This window comes from Aspergillus luchuensis, chromosome 4 (assembly GCF_016861625.1).
Source record: "Aspergillus luchuensis IFO 4308 DNA, chromosome 4, nearly complete sequence".
Classification (NCBI taxonomy): domain Eukaryota; kingdom Fungi; phylum Ascomycota; class Eurotiomycetes; order Eurotiales; family Aspergillaceae; genus Aspergillus; species Aspergillus luchuensis.
In genome coordinates, this window is record NC_054852.1 from 3236418 (window position 1) to 3256088 (window position 19671).

The 19671-nt window shown below is 51.7% G+C and overlaps 9 protein-coding genes across 9 annotated transcripts; 3 read left to right on the plus strand and 6 right to left on the minus strand.

The window, feature by feature from the left end:
* Positions 1-778: 778 nt before the first annotated feature.
* Positions 779-2172, minus strand: AKAW2_41139A (U1 small nuclear ribonucleoprotein 70 kDa; the record flags this gene model as incomplete). The annotated part of the gene is made up of 4 exons (XM_041689544.1): positions 779-1464; positions 1568-1664; positions 1724-1851; positions 1911-2172. 4 exons carry the CDS (start codon positions 2170-2172, stop codon positions 779-781), a joined length of 1173 nt encoding a protein of 390 aa, XP_041543219.1.
* A 333-nt stretch (positions 2173-2505) lies between these two features.
* On the plus strand, positions 2506-3044 carry MRPL51 (mitochondrial 54S ribosomal protein mL43; the record flags this gene model as incomplete). The annotated part of the gene is made up of 3 exons (XM_041689547.1): positions 2506-2544; positions 2604-2686; positions 2753-3044. The coding sequence occupies 3 exons, from the start codon at positions 2506-2508 to the stop codon at positions 3042-3044; spliced, it is 414 nt and encodes a 137-aa protein (XP_041543220.1).
* Positions 3045-3510: 466 nt separating this feature from the next.
* AKAW2_41141A (putative RING finger domain protein) lies at positions 3511-4716 on the minus strand (the record flags this gene model as incomplete). Its single annotated transcript, XM_041689548.1, has 3 exons — positions 3511-3657; positions 3713-4558; positions 4669-4716. 3 exons carry the CDS (start codon positions 4714-4716, stop codon positions 3511-3513), a joined length of 1041 nt encoding a protein of 346 aa, XP_041543221.1.
* Positions 4717-5510: 794 nt separating this feature from the next.
* Positions 5511-7170, minus strand: AKAW2_41142A (WD repeat PRP19 family protein; the record flags this gene model as incomplete). Its single annotated transcript, XM_041689549.1, has 5 exons — positions 5511-5974; positions 6035-6498; positions 6553-6997; positions 7054-7098; positions 7158-7170. 5 exons carry the CDS (start codon positions 7168-7170, stop codon positions 5511-5513), a joined length of 1431 nt encoding a protein of 476 aa, XP_041543222.1.
* A 424-nt stretch (positions 7171-7594) lies between these two features.
* AKAW2_41143S (DUF4604 domain-containing protein) lies at positions 7595-8134 on the plus strand (the record flags this gene model as incomplete). Its single annotated transcript, XM_041689550.1, has 2 exons — positions 7595-7625; positions 7677-8134. The coding sequence occupies 2 exons, from the start codon at positions 7595-7597 to the stop codon at positions 8132-8134; spliced, it is 489 nt and encodes a 162-aa protein (XP_041543223.1).
* Positions 8135-8617: 483 nt separating this feature from the next.
* Positions 8618-12204, plus strand: RIA1 (GTPase RIA1; the record flags this gene model as incomplete). The annotated part of the gene is made up of 6 exons (XM_041689551.1): positions 8618-8680; positions 8751-8771; positions 8847-9760; positions 9808-11352; positions 11432-11760; positions 11825-12204. 6 exons carry the CDS (start codon positions 8618-8620, stop codon positions 12202-12204), a joined length of 3252 nt encoding a protein of 1083 aa, XP_041543224.1.
* Positions 12205-13080: 876 nt separating this feature from the next.
* On the minus strand, positions 13081-13836 carry CSL4 (exosome non-catalytic core subunit CSL4; the record flags this gene model as incomplete). The annotated part of the gene is made up of 1 exon (XM_041689552.1): positions 13081-13836. One exon carries the CDS (start codon positions 13834-13836, stop codon positions 13081-13083), a length of 756 nt encoding a protein of 251 aa, XP_041543225.1.
* A 660-nt stretch (positions 13837-14496) lies between these two features.
* vac8 (protein anchor VAC8) lies at positions 14497-16549 on the minus strand (the record flags this gene model as incomplete). The annotated part of the gene is made up of 6 exons (XM_041689553.1): positions 14497-14822; positions 14888-15637; positions 15693-15938; positions 15994-16107; positions 16172-16292; positions 16376-16549. The coding sequence occupies 6 exons, from the start codon at positions 16547-16549 to the stop codon at positions 14497-14499; spliced, it is 1731 nt and encodes a 576-aa protein (XP_041543226.1).
* Positions 16550-17558: 1009 nt separating this feature from the next.
* On the minus strand, positions 17559-17888 carry AKAW2_41147A (uncharacterized protein; the record flags this gene model as incomplete). The annotated part of the gene is made up of 1 exon (XM_041689554.1): positions 17559-17888. The coding sequence occupies one exon, from the start codon at positions 17886-17888 to the stop codon at positions 17559-17561; it is 330 nt and encodes a 109-aa protein (XP_041543227.1).
* Between the last annotated feature and the right edge of the window lie 1783 nt (positions 17889-19671).

A 19671-nucleotide genomic window follows, 5' to 3' on the forward strand; every position in this document is an offset into this window, starting at 1 on the left:
ACTACTTACTCAGTATCACCTCTTAACGATGGCAACTAATGCCGCGGATGAAATATTTACATGATGAGATAACTAGGGCATATATGTCACACACACCCTGGATAGTAGTAGTATATCATTTACCTTCATTTACCTACTGCATTGCATGTTGGCAATCAATCGGTCATGAACTGACTGATAAGTTTTTCTTTTTGACAAAAAAACAACCCTACCTGATCTTCTTACCTGAAAACGAAACCCAGATCCCAAACCATAAAAAGCTCCGCCTGTGAAGACAAAGTGTTGACTATCTAAAGTACATACTTACCCCCTGAAGAGAAGTAGCGGCCGCACACGGGCCCAAGGGAAATAAAACGACATGAGTAAAAAAGAAAAAGAAAAGAGGACACGAGTAGTAACAAAGACAAGAGAGAAAAAGAGCATGAGCGTGACAGGCAGGGGAAAGAGGTGTCCGTTAAACAGCGCGTATCTGTGTCGGCTGCAACGGCGGGAAATCGACCTTCGAGGGGGAAAATTTGCGCCTGCCTGCTCCAAATGGAAGATGGATATCTCGTGACGTAACCAGGATTACGAAGGAAAGATGATGCATACGGAGCACTTCAACTGTTGTGAGTTATACGATGGTTGAAGTCCGATATAGCACGGAGCTTGAGCCTTGTTTGACCTTGCCTTACCCATTGCTGCAACGAGGTACAACAAGAAAAGGATCAAATCAATGATACCCACCAGCAAACCGTCACTGAACACTGGAATGGGGATATCCTTCGCGGACAGACGTTCAGTATCTTCTTTTGGCACGGGGATCATCATACGAATCATCTTCATGGTATCGCTTCCGCCCGTAGTCGTCGCCCCGGCCTCCGTACCTGTCACCACGATCGCGGTCGCGTTCACGGTCCCGGTCACGGTAGCGATAGCTATCCCTGTCACGGTCCCGGTGACGGTCACCGTCGCGGTCCCGATCCCGGTCTCGACGATCGCGGTCGCCAAACCCGTCCCGGGGCCTAATGGGTTCTCTGTTGCTGCCAGTAGCGCCGCGGGGTTCACGCTCGAATCTGCCACCACCAGGGGGACCACCACCGAATCCACCGCTGCGTCCGCCTCCCGGACCTGAAGGGGCGTTGGGGGGAGCCTGTCCACCTCCACCGAATCCGTTGCGACCACCTTGGTATCCGACACCTCCACGAGGCCCACCAAATCCACGGTCACCGCGGAATCCTCCCTTGAAACCACCTCTGCCGCCGAACCCACCACGGAATCCACCACCATAGCCACCGGGACCAGAGGGGGCGTTGAAAGAGCCAGGGCCGATAGGTCGAGAGGGCAGGGCCTTGGTGTAACCACGGCCTCCGAGACCACCACCAAAGCGACGAGGCTTCCATCCCTTGACTGTACGACCGCGCTCGACGTCTACCAAGACACGGCGGTCCTTGATACGGATACCATCCGTTTCCTTGTAGGCAGCTGAAATCGTGACAAAAAGAAAACTAGGTTAGCATCAAGAAAGTACGGGGATTCGATACCAGTCTGAATCCAGAGTGACAGGCGACTAGATCTGTAGCAATACCTTTCATATCCTTTTCGCGCTCATAGACAATAAAAGCATATCCTCTGTGTGGTTTCTTCGAGCCCTTTGGCGTTACGATGTCTTTCACGATGCGAATCTGGGAGCAACGTTAGTCATGTGTGTAACCCATCAAGCCCAGTCGGCTTGTGACTGTACCCGTTCAATAGGACCGAAACGGCCAAACTCCCGTTCCAGGTCCGATTCCTTAACATCGTAGCTCAGTCGAGCGACAAACAGCGTCTTGAACGGATCGCCTCGTGCTTGTTGGTCGTTGGATGGTTCATCTGCAACAAATCATCAGTATTAGCACAGAAAAAGCCCAGAACAGATGCGATGATCATACAACTCTCGAGGCCTTCCGTCAATTGCTTGTTAATGTTCTCTTTCTTCTCCACCTTCTGGCGCAATTTGCGCTGAATCCAGCTTTCCGTAGGTGTATATGGAATCTCTTCCTCGTACTTCTTCACCTCGGGCAGAAACTGCGCAATGCCACCAATGCTACTCTTCTTGCAGTCTTCTGGGGCACGGTTGATGGGGGTGACATAACGCAGAGGCGGGCGAGGTTGGAAGAGCGCCAGAAGCGGAGGGGGGAGCTTGTCCGTCATATTGTGCCCTCAGCCAGTGCTCTGAATAAACGTGAAAAAATTAATTCAAAGCCTTCAGAGGCATCGAGGATGAAAGGACGAGATGGGGAAGAGGAGATATGGCGGTCTTTTGTCACTTGGTCCTATTAGCAGCGTTGGGGGGAGTTTCGCGTTCCTCCCGTCAGGTGCTTGTCTGCTTCTGGAACCGCTAGTCGCGGTAGCCGAGCTTGCCGCTGCACCCAATGACGGCTCTGTATTGGAGGCGGCCCTGAAAAGTCCCCGAAGGTGTCCCTCGAGATTGTTGGAAAGCTGTTGACGCCTTCGCTGTGAACATACAAATCCCAGATAGCCGCAATGCCTCTTCAAGGGATCCGGACGGTTACGGCCGCTAGAGTATGTGTTTCTTTGGGATTTTATCCGTCTGTGTCTCCTAGACTAACTTCATCATCCAGAACGGTGTCGGTGCCTTTATCCTACAATGCAAGCGGTTGGATTTCCACTACTGTGACTGGGCTGGTAGCTCCCGGGGCATGGTGTATGTTCTTTTCTCTGTTGGGTTCTTATCTTTGATCCGAAAGTACTAAGAATTGTTTTGTGATAGTGCCTACCTCAAGCACCACCTTCCTGCCTTCGCGAAAGCAAACCCTCAGATTGAAATCCGGGTATCGCCGCGGCCACACAAGCACCCCGTAATCAAGGGACACTACATCAACGGACGGGAGAAGGCGGTTTGCGTGCGGAATCTCGAGCCTGAGCAAATAGGCAAGAAGGCCGATCTGTTGAAGCAGGCCAGCGGAGAGAAGTTGAAGCGCACCAAGAAGCCCGTCACGAGTATCAACGAGAGTGTCAGAGGCATCTGGTCCCCGTACCACGGTGGCTACAAGTCGGTGTAAAGATGGAGGATTGTGCGATCATACGGTGGTGTTCTTTTTCTGGGTCAAATATCATTTCCTATTCGATGTATTATGGGTTTACTTCATCTGTTTTGTGTACCTGCCTTTTGCGAACCCGACTCTGTCTTTGTTTGAACGATATGTATCATATGTACAGAATGTCTTTATTTGATATCCCATGAAATGGGCTCCCGCTCCCTGTATGCAGCAAAGTAATTATCAGGAAAGTAGAGTGTCATTATCCACATGGATGGCCCCGACCGGACCACCACCTATACCCAAAACGCTCTCTATGCCATAGAGGTAAACACAAACATAATCCCGCCCAACCGAAACAAATGCAATGAGGGTATCAAAATGTTGCTCGTAAATGCCAAGGTTAAAGTTCAGAAAGGAAGCCCCGCCCATGCGCCACCATCATCACATGCTATTACTATGCAAACGCCAGAGATGGTATGCAGCATCATTATAGATATATTTGGAACATTGACTTGGGCGAGCTAACGGGCTTCCCGCAACCGAATACCTGGCATTTAGAGAAAGGCTTGGCTTTTGAAGCGTTCTTTTTCGCCTTCGACAACGATCGGTTCGAGGCACAGTCGCCACAATATACCTATGGTCAAGGTTAGAAGATGATAACGAACGTCGTTAACCCGGGAATCACGTACATGTCCACATTGCTTGACCACCCATATCTGCTGTTTGGTTTCGTCACCAGTACCCAGTTCCATATCACAATTCGGGCATACAACCACATCGTCCTCTGCAACATTTCGGGTGAACCCCTCCGGTGGCGGACTTGGAGGTTTGTAGGCGTTTGCGGGCGTCCTTTGCCGTGTCAGGCCCGTTAGTTGATAGTCTAATCCTAACGGGCCATCCACATCCAAGTTGATCGTTAGATCTATGGCGCCCGCCGGACCATCTCCGATCCAGAATGACTCCACATCACTTATTGGAGGATGTCTCCGAAATCCTCGAAACGATAGGTCCGGTCTGCCATGGTCTCCAACCCGTCCAGGTGGTCTCGGGGATCGAAACTGTAGCATCTGCTGCCACAAGCTGGGCATATAGAAACCTTCATTGCTGCGCGGCGGAGGCGGAGGTGGTGGTTGCGGCGGCGGCGGCAACTGTGGCCGCCTCACGGTGGCTCCGATGAATTCGACTTCGGGGCTGCTGGGGGGTTGTTGCTGGTCATTATCGTCCACCTCTTCCTCTAGATCAACCACTTCCGTGAGGATGTCCCTGGGAAATCGGGGAGGACGCGGCCGAGAAGCTTCGTTCGTTGTACGGGACTCTTGCAGTGACGAATTTTGATAGGGGGTATCGGGCTCATCGGTCAGGTCTATCACATCTTCAGACGGCTGGGTTGTGGCCGGTCGGCGGAGGTCGAGGCCGTCCCCGGGGTAGCGCCGAAGCGGTGGCAACGAAGGCCCCGGTGTTGCGGAAAGGGATGATGAAGATGGTTCTCCGGATGGACGTCCTGAAGAAACTTCGGATATCTCGCGGTGAGTTCTCTGGAAGGTGGAGTCGGGCGTCAGTTGAACCTCCAATCCCTTGATCTAGCACGGGGATACCCCGCCTCCATGAGGAGATTCGAGGGACGACGGGGAGATTTGATACGAACCTTTCGGGGGCGAGAGCCCACAAACAAGACACCGGAATCGTCACTCATCCCGGAAACCAATCCGCAGGGGAAGACGACGGTGTTGGAGGGGAAGAGAAGGTGGGAGAGGGAAAAAGGGCGAGGGGAGGGCGGTTTGATGGCAAGAAGAAGGTGAGGTAGTAGTGAGTTATTAACAGCCGGTGTTAGGCCTCACTTGCGGTTGGTGGAACGCCATGCTTAGTCGTGTTAACGAAGTGGTCTGGGTCCGAGTGCCCTGCGGTCAGGAGTGGCATGTCTCCGGTTCACTTGCTTTTTGCCTCACTGAACACCGTGAGAGTTTGTCCAGCATGCCACTCTTCAGTGAATGGACGGACCCTCTGGGAGTACTACTGAGTACTAGTAAGAGTTCTGGCACTTGCAGTTCCAGGGTAGTAATCCGTGGAAATTCAGAGCCAGGCGGAGTGGTTCAGTTGCGGAGGGGAGACAAATATATTTTAGTCTTATAATTTAGTAGTATGAGGGTTCCCGCCGACTCGCCCAGCAACCCCCGATCACTGCGTGAATGACTTGTCACCATCAATCACCAATTGTCACAGCAGTAGGTAGTAGGTCTGCTGACAACTCAGATTCTGGTTGTTTCTATGCTCATGATAATCCCATTATAATCCGGGTTCGTTATTGTTGCCAGGTGGCTTCTCCTTCCTTTATTCTTTGGGTTTGGTCTGAGAGAAAAAAAATAAAGACGCCGGTGACGAAAAAGAAACAACAACACAAAAGGAGAAAAAAGAAAAGTAGCACCGACAGCTAGAAATACAGAACAACAAATGGAATTTTCACTCCGTATCCATAAGTAGGTATCATAATTACTGTGCCGTCAGCTCCGTCACGCCTCCCTCGCTGTTCAACGCCACGATAGTCTGGGCGGCAGAGCCCCAAGCCGCCGCAACCGCGGGCACCGCGCTCCGCAAGGGCTCGGACCACGACTTGGAGGCCTTGGTGTATTGATGCACCGTCAAGCCACTAGGTCCGGCGGTCAGAAGGAACTGTCCAGTGTAATCCCAGTTAATCGAGTCAACCTGACTGCCCGTCTCCAAAACCTTGCTCTCCTGTGCGCTACGGAGATCCCAGATGGATACAGTGGTCGAGTTCTGGGTAACCGCGGCCAGGAAAACACCATTCTCGGAGAAGAAAAGGGATTTCACAGGGCTAGACATGGCGAAAGTGGCAGCGGACGCGCCAGTCTTGATATCGAAGATCTTGATTTGCCCGTCCACGCCACCAGCAGCAACCAGGTGGCCGTCAGGGTGGATCTTGACCGAGAGAAGAGCTGAAGAAGAGTGAAATGTCAGTCATGTCCGGACATACAATTTATCATCGGGCTACTCACAAGCGTCACTGAAAATCTGAGTGATTACCGAGTTCGTCGTGAGGTCATACAGAACGTAGCTCTTGTCAGCGCCAACCGAGGCAACAATGTCACCGGTAGCATGCACGGCAAGCGCGGTTGCGGCTCCAGCATGAGAGTTGAAGTTGGCGACCTCGTTGCCGTTCTCAAAGACCTTCACAGAGCCCGTAGACGATGCCACAATAGCCTTCTCGCCTGCCCAAACGGCATCGGTAACTGGTCCGTTTGCCTGCAGGTTCTGGACAACCTGCTTCTGGGGAATGGAATAGATGCCAACGGCACCGTCCGCGCCGCCGATGAGTGCCAGCTCTCCCGACGAGTTAACGGCGAATGCCTTGCTGCCGGGGTAAAGAGGGTTGGAGCTCTCCGTAGGCTTGTATGTGGAGATGGCTTCAGCCGTAGCCCAGCCTTCCGGAACCGGGCGCTTACGACGTGTCTTGGACAACCTGTAGGTTGTTAGATATACCAAAGGCAGTAGAATCCTATACATAGCAACTTACGATGCCTGTGTGCTCTCAACACGAGCCAGAACGGCCTCGGGCAGACCGGTTGAATCAACCTGCATAGCCTCACCACCGGAGGCAGCGGCACTCCTGGCACCGACGGTGACCTTGGATAGGGCATCACGGGCCTCGTCTCTCTCCTTTGTCAACCGAGCAATCACGCGAACGGCGGCATCGTGCTGGTAGAGCGCGGAGCTCAATTCCTGGCGAGTCTGTGCCAGGGTCTGTCGCAATGTGTAGGTTTCGAGAGCCAGGGCATCCCATTCTTCTTGGAAGACACTGAGCAAGGAAGGAATGGATGTGAGGGTGGGAGGTCTGGGGCGGACGACGCGCTGGGATTTGACATCAATGAGGTCGTCTGTGGAGAGCTCTTCTCCATTCACGGGATCCTTTCCATTCTCCGCGATGTAGGCTTCGATCAGTCGCTTTTCAAAGACGCTGCCTAGTCGAGCATTAGCTGCATTACGTCGCATCGATGCTTTCGAGGTTGAGACATACCGCTCTTGGGCGAGACGACGGGCACTTGCGGTGCCTCTCCCGAAACTGTTGCACATCAAACATCAGTAATTGGACCTGCAAGAGCAATTCATTGCCAAACTTACTTGCGCAGAGCATGGTATTTGATGTATGTTGGTTGATGGAGGACGAGGTTGGTTCGACGCGAAGCTTGCGGCTCCTCTGGACTTTTCGACCTCGCCCGATGCGGATTAGCGCACCGCAGCCCACTGATTCCTTGGCGGGCCAGCCAACTTCTTTGGTCGGAGTATACCAAGTCGCCTTTTATCTCTATTCCATGCTCATATCTAATTGGTATTTGTGTCTGTAGCTTGCGAGCGAGGCATCTATATTGTGTTATTACGCTACAGTTGACCCGGAATATCTTTATCCAAAGTATTGTGCATGGTGTCCTACACAAGGAGCGTCACGTCATACAGCCCACATTCGCTCGCTATTAAGCTGCCGTAACATCAGTCCTACTATTTTCTTGACTATTATAGAATAGAGATAGGCTGACAGTGACTCCGTGGCTGACCAAGCCATGTCATTTAAATCAAAGGACCTCGCATATGGTACGTTGTCTGTCTCCACTCCCTGTTGGCATCGGCCTAACCATCTTTCAGAGGCGAAGCAGCCTGCCTTCTTACAGAGACTCAAAAACCAATACGGAGATACCTCTGGTCGCCTCGAAAGACCCATTGCACGGCCACGGAAACCGAGGGACGACAATGACGACGACGGCCCTACCTACGTTGATGAAGAGAGCAACGAAATCATCTCCAAGGAGGAATATGAAGCCTTAGTTCGTGGCGAGGATAACAAGGATACGGAGAACTCCAATAAAGATACACAAGAGCCTGCGACGGGCGAAGAAGGTAAAGCAAATACCCAGGCCGAGGCACCTGTCTCCAAACAGAACGTGGCCGAAATAGGAGGGCCACGGAAAAGGAAACAGGCCAAAGTAGTAGGAGAAGACACTCCCAGTGAAGAGACCGAGAAGGTACAAAAGAAAGAACCAGGCACTCGGAAACCAAAGCAAAAGAAGAAGATCAAGCTGTCCTTCGATGAAGATGACTCATAATGACAAGATTTGAGTCACTATATACTACGATAATGATACCCTATCATGGTTGAAGAAGAGATTTTGTATCGCTTGTTCAGCTTTCTTTTTTTCCTCCAATTTTTGGTAGATACATACTTAGTTAGGATGATACCATAGAATGATGACGATGATTGAACAGAGAGAGTATAGCACTCGGGTCCGCTGTAGTCATAGTAAAATCGCAGCAATTAATAATCAAGGGCTTGAACCTTTGAAGGCCATGTAAAAGAATCTTCACATATAGTATATTAACCACATCTCCTACTGTCTAGGTCTGGCGTGAATTCCACTCTTTAAACCCGAGGGATAAGGCAAGTTCTTCAAGCTCGACATTTCCCGCGACGAGTTTTTCTACCAGATTCCGCAGTTTGCGGCACGGAAACCCAACGAAAGAGCAACTTTCCGGCCTGGATTTTACCTTGGACTCTGGGAGCTGTTTGGCAGCACCAGCAATATCCCAAAATGCCTGTTGTTAACGTGGATGATCTCGTCCGTCTGCAACGGAGGCCCGATGACATCCGCAATGCAAGTTACCCCTCCATCCCACTTCCATCATCATCTTTGCTCCGTCCGCCATCACTAACAGCCATCCCAGATCTGCATTCTCGCCCACGTCGTATGTACTTTCTGCTTGTCTAAGACCATCAGACTACATCTGTCTATGAATTCCTCTCTACTCACACCTATTTAGGATCACGGTAAAACGTCCTTGACAGATAGTTTGATTGCCACAAATGGCATCATCTCACCAAAGCTGGCGGGCAAGATCCGCTATCTGGATTCCCGTCCAGATGAGCAGCTCCGAGGCATCACCATGGAGTCTTCTGCCATTTCGCTCTTCTTTTCTATGATGCGCCGTCCTGCTCCAGACGCTGCGCCCGTGGCGAAAGAGTACCTGATCAACCTGATCGACTCGCCCGGCCATATCGATTTCAGCAGTGAAGTGTCCACCGCATCCCGTCTTTGTGACGGTGCCGTGGTGCTTGTGGATGCCGTAGAGGGCGTCTGCAGTCAGACCGTCACGGTGCTGCGTCAAACCTGGGTGGAGCAATTGAAGCCCATCCTTGTCATTAATAAGATCGATCGACTGATCACGGAGCTGAAGATGAGTCCCAGCGAGGCTTACTCCCATATGAGCAAGCTGCTGGAGCAGGTCAATGCTGTCATTGGTAGTTTCTACCAGGGTGAACGGATGGAGGAGGATCTTCAATGGCGAGAGCGCATGGAGGAGCGCGCTAATGAATCTGCTGCTCGCTCCAAGAAGCAGGAGCAGGATGACGAGCCTACGGCCGAGTATGAGGAAAAAGACGATGAAGACCTTTACTTTGCGCCAGAGAAGAACAACGTCATCTTCTGTAGTGCTGTCGATGGCTGGGCTTTTACAATCCGTCAATTTGCCGCAATTTACGAAAGAAAGCTCGGAATCAAGCGCACTGTCCTCGAAAAGGTGCTCTGGGGAGATTACTATCTCGATCCCAAAACGAAGCGAGTCCTGGGTTCGAAGCACTTGAAGGGTCGTGCATTGAAGCCTATGTTCGTTCAGCTTGTCTTGGACAGTATCTGGGCGGCATACGAGGCTACAACAGGCACAGGCACAGGAAAGGGGTATGTAAACCGGTATATACGTGATGTACATCGGCTAATCTGAACAGTGACCCGGCTTTGTTAGAAAAGATCACCAAGTCCCTGAACATCAACATTCCCCAATACATCCTGCGCTCACGCGATCCTCGCAATATCATGACCACGCTGTTCTCGATGTGGCTGCCTTTGTCTACTGCCGTGTTGGTGTCTGTCATTGAATATCTTCCTAGTCCGCCAACTGCTCAAGCAGCTCGGTTGCCAGCGATGATTGAAGAATCTCCTGGCTCCCAGTTCGTGGATCCCAAAGTGAAGGATGCTATGGTCAACTTCAAGACCCAAAAAGATGAGCCTGTCATTGCCTACGTCAGTAAAATGATGTCCATCCCGGAGAGCGAGCTGGGATCGAGCAAGAAGCGAGCTGGTGGCACCATGTCTGCCGACGAAGCCCGGGAGATTGCTCGCAAGAAGCGAGAGGAGATTGCCAAAATGCAGGCAGAAGCCAACGGCGACCAGACAGACGAGTATGCTCGCATAACATCTGCCTTCGAACGGACGACCATATCAGATGATCAACCAGCCGAAAGCGAAGAGAAGGATGACCCTGAACATCTCATTGGATTTGCCCGTCTTTACTCTGGAACCCTCTCAGTGGGAGACTCGGTGTACGTCCTGGCACCCAAGTTCTCGCCAGAGAACCCGCATGCCAGCCCAGTACCCCAGAAGGTTACCGTCACCGATCTCTACCTTCTCATGGGCCGCAGTTTTGAACCTCTCCAGTCCGTACCGGCGGGTGTCGTCTTTGGCATTGGCGGTCTCGCAGGCCACGTTCTCAAGACGGGCACTCTGTCCTCGCAGCTCGAAGGCAGCATCAACTTGGCTGGTGTCTCTCTCAACACGCCACCCATCGTGCGAGTCGCCCTAGAGCCCGTGAACCCAGCAGACTTCAGCAAGATGGTGACTGGTCTACGTCTCCTCGAGCAAAGCGACCCTTGTGCGCAATACGAGGTTCTCCCCAGCGGCGAGCACGTCATCCTAACCGCCGGTGAACTGCATCTCGAGCGTTGTATCAAGGATCTCCGCGAACGCTTCGCCAAGTGTGAAATCTCAACCGGTCAGACCATCGTACCCTACCGGGAAACCATCATCAGCGCCCCCGAAATGGCAGCTCCCAAGAACCCCGAGCTCGGACGAGGCGGCGTCCAAACCACCTCCTCATCCAAGCAACTGACCATGCGCCTCCGCGTGGTGCCACTCCCTGAAGCCGTCACAGACTTCATCTCCAAGCACGTGGGAACCATCAAGCGTCTGCAAACCGAGAAGCGCACAGCAGCAGAGACCCAATCCAGCGAGGGAGAACAATCCACCAACGGAACCACCACGGCCGAAAGCTCCCAGCAAATGGAAGCCAGCGACGCCACCGGCGAGGCCCGCGAAGCAACCTCCCTCTCCCTGAAGGATTTTAAGCAAGAACTGGCCAAGCTGTTCGAAGACGAAGCAACCGACGACAAGGGACGCTGGAAGGACGTAGTCGAGCGGATCACAGCCTTTGGCCCACGACGCGTTGGACCCAACATCCTGGTCGACGCAACAGAGGTCAACACCTGCGAGAAATTGTATGCCCCCCTCCTCCTTCCCCCCCCCCAAATATCACCAGATCCCTCACCCATCTAACACACACAAACCTATGTCTAGCCTCCTCGAACCCCACCAACAACAACCCCAAATCAACACCGACACCAGCACCCGCGAAGCCCTCATGGTCCGCGATCTCAGCGACAAGATCGCGCACGCCTTCCAACTCGCAACCGGCCAAGGTCCTCTCTGCCAAGAACCCATGCAAGGCATCGCCGTCTTCCTCGAATCCGTGTCCATCAACACCGCCACCGCCGACGAAGACCTCGACCTAGGCCGTCTAACCGGCGAAGCCATCCGTCTCGTCCGCGACAGCATCACCCAGGGATTCCTCGACTGGAGTCCTCGAATCATGCTAGCCATGTACAGTTGCGAGATTCAAGCCTCGAGTGCGTAACCTCCCCCTTCACCCGTACCCCCACATAACAACTAACAACGAATCCCCCAAAACAGCGGAAGTCCTCGGCCGCGTCTACGGCGTCATAACCCGTCGCCGGGGCCGTATCCTCTCCGAAGTAATGAAAGAAGGCACACCCTTCTTCACCATCCTATCCCTACTGCCCGTGGCAGAATCATTCGGCTTCGCGGAAGAAATCCGTAAGCGGACATCCGGGGCAGCGCAGCCTCAGTTGATCTTTGCGGGCTTCGAGGCGCTCGATGAAGATCCATTCTGGGTTCCGGCCACGGAGGAGGAATTGGAGGATTTGGGTGAGTTGGCGGATAGGGAGAATGTGGCGAAGAGGTATATGGATAATGTGCGACGGAGGAAGGGGTTGGTTGTGCAGGGGAGGAAGTTGATTGATGCGGAGAAGCAGAAGACGTTGAAGAAGTAGTAAGTAGTAGTAGTTCTTTTTCTTTCATCGAATTTTTGTTTGAGGGGGGGGGTATATAGATGTTGTTAGTGAGAGAAAGAAAAAGTTGAATTGAATTATATTAAATTAACTACAATAAACGTATATGTGTGCCCTTGTATGTAATACTTCCCAATCCACATGGAAAATCAGAATAAGGAAGCTCTAAACAAGGGTCGCAAAGTGAGTATAAGACCTTGCGCGGTAACCATTCATCTACCTCACATGACAAACACAGCTTAGCATTGGGAAAGCCAAAGCCATGTATACTAAGGAGGAAAAAAACAAAAAAAACAAAGACGTCCTAATGGTAGTAGCAAGCAAACTGGAAAGCAGAAAGTGTGGATGTGGTTTTCATTTGCATCCCTCACAAGGATCAAGAATATGTTAGAAATGTCCGCGATGCGGGTTGGCAGTCATGTCATGTCATACGACTAGCCGATGATGTGTGAGTACATCACCTGTTGAGATTATGTACAGTCATGTCGAGTGTAAGTAATATGCTTGCTCGGCGGCAGTAGTCATATGCACTCGCGCGCTTCCGCGACTGTTCTTCAGAGCAAAAGCAAGCTGTAAGCAAGCAGGAGCCGGCCTAATCATATGCGAGCGCGAGCGCGAGCGCACCGACCTCAGGTACTGCTGCTGCAAGGGCCTGACTCCTTCAGGATCAGTCACTCAGCCAATCCGGCTACCCCTCTAGGCGCATACCGTGGCAGATAAGTAGACTGTGGTTGTTAATGATGAGCGCTATAGCCTAGCCAGCCAGTCATCATCAAGGCTCGGCCAGACCAACGCATCATACATAATTGCTGGTTATCATCAATTCTTCTCACCCCAGACAAAAAAGTGATAGACCTCTCAAAACGGCCTAGCAACCTTCCTCAACTCCGCAACCCCAGTAACAGGATCTCTCATTTCCTTCCAGCTAACAGGGAACATCATATTACCCGACTCACTGCGGGCCATAACGACACCCAGATCATTGCGTGCGGTGGTAAGATAGTAGAAGCTCTGGTCACCGAGGGAGATGACCGTTCCACGAACAATATCCCCAACACGGAACATCTCATCCATGACGACGCGGTCTTTCTCAACAGCGCGCACATCCTCCTTGCGGATCAGCGCCTGGAAGCGAAGTTCATCCGAGTTGCTGTGGTTCTCTGGATTAGCCGCGGACGAGAGGATAGCTTCAATATTGTCATTGTCCGATGCAGTCTGTGCGGGGTTGAGAGGCTGAGAGCTAGCAGATTCGTCGAGCACAACTAGAATAGACACGGTGGCTTGTCGCTTCTGAACGCGGGTAACGCGCGCCAACACGACCGAGTCGACGGCGGGGAGGGTGTTGTATCTCAGTTTGGGCTTTCCAGTGGTGGCTGGTTTGGCGGACGCCTTGGTGCTGGGTGGGGGAGCAGCTGCCTTCTTGGGGCCTGTGCGGGAGACACTCAGGATGAGCTTTGCTTTGGAGCTGGGTTGCGCTTGATCAACGACCACAGGGCCTGCGATGGAGGCATAGATGGTTGCGTTCTGCACGTGTGTACCAGGACCGGCGGCATATGAGGCAATTGAGCCCAGGCGCTGGCCTGGGATGGCCAGAGTGGGTAGTGCAGTGGCCATTCCAGTGCTGCGTCTTACAGACTGGATACTAGGAGGAAATAAAGGAGGAAGAGAAGGAAGAGGCTCGGAGATAGTCGAGCTTAAGTTGTTGACGCGGGATGCTGGCAAAGCTTTTCTTTTTCGGCGGGACCTGGTCTCGGCCGGAACAACACTCTTTCCGGACAGCTAGCACGGGCCAATCAAGAGGCCTTTGTATACATCTTGTGTTACTGAGACAGGTCATGTAGACAAAGTATCTACAACGATAGCTATTATGATCATGGTATCAATGTATTGCAAGTATAGACTCGAAATCCTCTAACGGTGAATACAGTATTATGCGCAGACACAATTAAAAGTCGGCACAGCGTCATTTCTCCCTCGGAGAAGTGACTATAGACAACAAACGGACAACGATCTCAAGCACACCGAATGCTCGCTGACACGAATCAAAAGAGACACCGAAGCACATGCCCGCTTAACACCTTGGACAGCTAGACATCAATGGGTCAACACATTGGAACACAAGGCGACTCAACTTATAGATAAGAACGGCAGTGGGAACACAGATATAGAAGAAAAGAAGTCGGTCGAAGATAAATAGGGAAGTGAAAGAGGTTGGTCCAAAGCCATACACAGGTCGTTAGATGAGGTGAGGATCAAGGTCAAGGGAGGAATTGTTTAGGCTTCTACAAGCTTGTGACCGTTCCCAAGGAATTCGAGGCATCGCCGAGCCAGCGCAATGACCTCGCCTTCCCCGTCTTCAGCATCCTCCTCGTCCGATTCGATATTCTTGTCGGAGATGGACTTGACCATCTGAACGATATCGTCAGACTTGGCGATATATCCGATGAGTCTTTGATCCTCTGATTCCAGAAGTTGAAGCAGAGTCCAGATGGCGATATGCTGGAATGTCGGGTCGCCACTGGCGAGGAAGCGGTTGAGGTAGCCGTGAATACCTCCATTCGGGTCTGCCCAATCACGCACAAAGATGGAGTAGTCACCCACTGCATTCACAACTGTTAGTATATGGAGGGCAGGTTAACACGTTTGCACACGGTGGGGGGCATACCTTTAGAGGAGAGATTTCCCAGCGCCGCAGCGCTGTTCCCTTGCACTTCGATGCTTTCCGATTCCGTCAAAGGAATCAGGACGTCAAACACCCCCAGATTAAGGAGATGCGGTTTTAACTCGTCGCTCAGAGCCAGAACCGCGATCGCAGCAGTCATTTCCGACTGAACGCTGAGGGGCACACGGAGGACGAGGTCCTTGCACTTCTGAACAGCGCCGGCCTGCAGGACCAGCTCCTTGTTTCGATCCGAGCTTGCGGCAAGGTTCCGGAGGGTCGAGATGGCGTGACACTGAATCTCTTCATTGTCGGTCGATCCCAGCAGGTCCACCAGGGGCTTGAGGAAGCCCGCATCGATGATAGGCGATTCGTTCAGGGGATGGATGGAGATGTTGCGGATACACGCGACGGCGGATAGGATGAGAGGAAGGTAGGATGACTGCAGCAGTCGCAAGAGGGGCGGAAGACCCTTGGCTCGAACAATTTCGAGCTGGTATTTCTCGTCCGAGGCAAGGTTGCGCAGTGCCAACGCCGCTTGGCATTGGACCTTGGGTGTTGACGAATCCATCAGGTGCACCAGTGATTGAACCAGCCTGGACTCGGTTTGAGCCAGGCGCTTGCGATTCGACGAGTCGACAGCGATGTTACTGAGGGCGGTAGTGCAGTAGTATTGTACATCCACATCGGGAGAGGAGAGCAATTGAACAAGAACGGGGATAGCGCCGGCGTTGACAAGTTGTTGTCGGTTATCATCTACGGATCGCAATGTTAGCTGAGCCACTCCGTCTGGGGATCCTTCGCAACCTACCCGAGTGTGTCATATTCAGCAACGCCCCCGTGGCATTTCGTTGTACACGCATGTCCTTCGACTTGGCTAGACGGATCAGCGGGCCCAAGGCACCGGATCGAGCGATCTTAGCCTTATTATCCTCATGGGTAGCCAAGTTTGTAATGCAACCGACCGCATTGCATTGCACTTCCACATTTGGTGACATCATCTGCCGTATTAGAGGAGCCAGTCCTCCCAGAGCGACGATCAGCACCTTATTGTCCGCTGCGACCGGTCAGTGATCTTGCTGGCGCGAGGAATGGATGAAAGCAAAACCCACCATTTACAGCCAGGTTACCTAGTGCTGCACTAGCAGCACGTTGAACTTCAATGTCCGAACTCTGCAACAAGAAGAGGATGGGCTCCAACGTGTCTCGATCGACCTCGCGCACATCTGCAAATACCCCGGATGTTAGCCACCATCGGAACAACAAGGTCTCTGTGCGTATCAGCCGTACCTCTTTCCGTGATTTCAGCGAATGTCAGACTGGCACTTCGTTGGAGATCGACATTGTCGGAATAGACGAGGGTGCTCAAGGCCCGAAGGGGTTCACCGGCGAAGAAGTCGGTCTCGGTCCTCTATCAAGGAATACTTGGTAAGTAAAAGCGAACGCCGGGTGGAGTAGCAACAGCACGGAAGGGTGCGACAGCAATGAACATACGTTTTCAAGGTAACCCAGAAGATCGGAAACCGCTTCGCGCTCATTGTCTGCCAAAGTGGTTTCATAAATACCATCCCTTGAGCGGCCTCCGATCGGGCCGAGACAAGCTGAGATATGGCACCATCGGTCAACTGTCGAGAAGCAGGACAGACAGGCGTTCGTGATTCCGCTCATGCCTTCAGAATGGGGAGCCCGCAGGACCAACAGACGGCCCCGCCAGCGTTTGAACAAGAAAGCAAAGAGTAGGCGGAAGATACGCCGAATGGATTGGGAGAGGAGAGGATCAGGTCGGGCTCCTTAATGTGCCAGCAAGCTAGTCGCCTTCCCTTATTCCATCCAACAAAGACTTGCAGCGGAGGCGGAATAGACGTGGGAACGGGAGGCGGTCGGGGGAAGAGCAGGCAGAGTTCGAGGGAAGGACCGAATGGCGATTGAGGGAAACGCAAGAAGGGGACGGGAAGAGAGGCTCTGGCAGAGGGAGCTACGGGAACACAAGGCCCGGCGCGTGATGGTTTCCTGAGAGGGGAGAGGGAAGGAGGAGGGATGGATGGATAGATAGTACGAGGAGTGGTTTGCTGTAGCCGTAGTGTAGTAGTCGACTGTCGTAAGTAGGAGGAAGGGGAGATGAGACGGAATGAGGTTGGTTGGTTAGGTCAGTTAGGTTAGGTCAGGTTGGGTAAGTAGCTTCCGTTTGCTTCAAGGGACCCTTAAGCACGTTGCTTTCCTCTTTGGAAAACATACAATGGAAAAGAGTCAATGGAGGGGAGAGCAATATGACAAGGGGAGGGGGAGATGGCGGAGAATGGAAGACCCAGGGGGATAGAGGTTCATCACCAGAGTGGATTCTGGGATGGGTGGATGGAGAGAGAGAGAGAGAGTGAGTGAGCAGAGATGAAAGAAGCAAGCCAGTCTGGTTGAGAGTTAGTTTCACGCAGTGGTAATGGTTAGTTACTGTTACTGTAGTTTAGTGGTAAAGTAAGAACCCGCGCCAGCACCACTTTGGAGTCGGGCAAATGATAACGCGCAGAAAAAAAGCAGGCAGGGGAAGCTCCCAAATTCACCAACCACCTTATTCTGTTCATTTTAATTTTAAATTTTAGGTGATGATATTACTCAATCTTGAACTATAGTACTATTGCTCAACTAGATTCAAAACTCTGTCGTCTAAACTACTACTACGTATCTATCTATATCGTATAGATCTGTCACCGCCGTTATCAACCAGAAGGTCCCATTCCCCCGACCGGGGACATCCTCCCCGGTTGTTTATCTTTTGCTCGTCATTGCTTTGCTTTTCGCTTGCTCGTTTTCTGTCGGGCGGCCCCACTGGGCAACATCCATGCCCGTCATTCAGAGAGCGAGAGAGAGCTCTGTTGCTCGGCCTCACCTTCTTTTGCTCTCCCTCCCTCCACCTCCACCCAATTCCCAGCCACATTCCCGCCATATCATCTAGGATTCTGAAACTAGTCCCATGAGTGTTCCCACCTTTGATGCAGACATTGAAGCATGTCATCAACTGATCTCAACAATTAAACTAATTAGCAACCGTTCTATACCAATTTCATTTTTTCGCATGCTCATCAACAACATCATGATGGGGTCAAGAAATAAATACCTCTGGTTCCACTTCGGAAGCTAACCATCGCCCCAGAGCACAGTTCCTACACCGTAGATTCAGCTGTGACGGATTTGAACATACTTAGTAATTTCTAAAGCAAGACCCAGGTAGTAGCAGCTACCTATTAGTAGTAGTAGTATAGCCCGGTCCACACATTTTAAGCTTTAGCAGCAACAAAGGGAAAAGAATGTTAAAGAAAGCTACCTACCCGTCTGCATGAATGAACAACTACTACTTATCAGCTTGCAGGACCAGGATCATTGATCGCTGTAGTTCCTAGAATCCGTTGCTATGTAGTTTGTACAGTCGCAAGTAGTAGTATCAACTCAGAAAAGTATCCTGAGTGGACAGTGAGGCGACTATGCTGATCACCGGACAGCATTCGGGGAAGATGATCAACATCCATGCTTGGACCAACAATCATCTACTAACTATTTCGGATCAATCACCTGTCAACCATCCATCATCCTCCTCCACCATCACCACCACCATCACCACCATCATCATCATAGCATCCCCAAAACTAGTGGCATGCCAATGGATCAGTCCTTCAAAAGTACAGGCACAACATGGCTGAATTATATTTAAATTCCAGTCATCTGGGATCTGTCACGGGTACAGCCGTGTTGCTCGTGGCGGAACTATCTGGTTATCTGGTTATTAGTAAGTAGAAGTAGTTGTAGTTGTCTGCTGACAGGGATAGATTGGTTAATGAAACTTGGATGGGTGATGAGATTGCATTGGATTCCACGCTGAGACTTGTTGCGACGCATTTACCCCTGCATCTACCTGTGCGTGCTTTTGAAACCATATCCAACCTCACTGGTTTATCTACCGTGCATCTACATACTCCATATATTTCTCAGAGTACTACATGCAATGCCAGGGAGATACACCAGAAAAAGAGAGAGAGTGTGTGTGTGTGTGAGTGGGTGTATGTGACTATGAGTGTTGCCACCACATAGACCACGTGAGAGGAGATGAGCAAAAACAGTCTTCTCAATATTCACACCATCAAAAATGGCTTGCATCACATGAAGGCCCGGGCCCATGATCCCGATGCCAATCACTGGCCGGCTGAACCATCCATTCGACAAACCTCAGAGGCTTACAGTAAGCAAGTTTTTCCCGGTGTGCAAATGATGTCTTCTCCTTTCTCCCTGCCCCGCAAAGCTAAAATGTCCATGGGCAGCGCAAAAGTGCGGAGGAGCCCACGAGATCCCCGTCCATAGCATGGCCTGGTATCGAATCATCCCTCCCCTTCAATGCTCCCATGTGGATTTGCTCAGGACAGATCATCCCCCTTCCGTGCGTCAGTTGTGACGCAGTCGTACAGATTCAGATGTATACAAAAAAAAGGGATACTTCGAGACTACTTACTATTCACACCGTGCTAAATCGACTATCCCGGTCACTATGCAGGATGCAGGCGATGGAATGCTGGGGCAAAGGGGAGCGGCCAAACTACTAGTCACGGAGTACGGAAACTAGATTGCCACTGTCAGTCAGACAGAGGCTCCTGGAATAAACCTGCAGAAAGGATGATCCATGTTCCGGACGTTTTATTTGATCTCAGACCGGGAACAACGGCTGAGGGCATCGGCATTGCTTTTTCGCCCTGCAACCCGGGCGACCAATTTGATACTTGCTCCACTCCCCGGAGTTACTTAAAAGATGC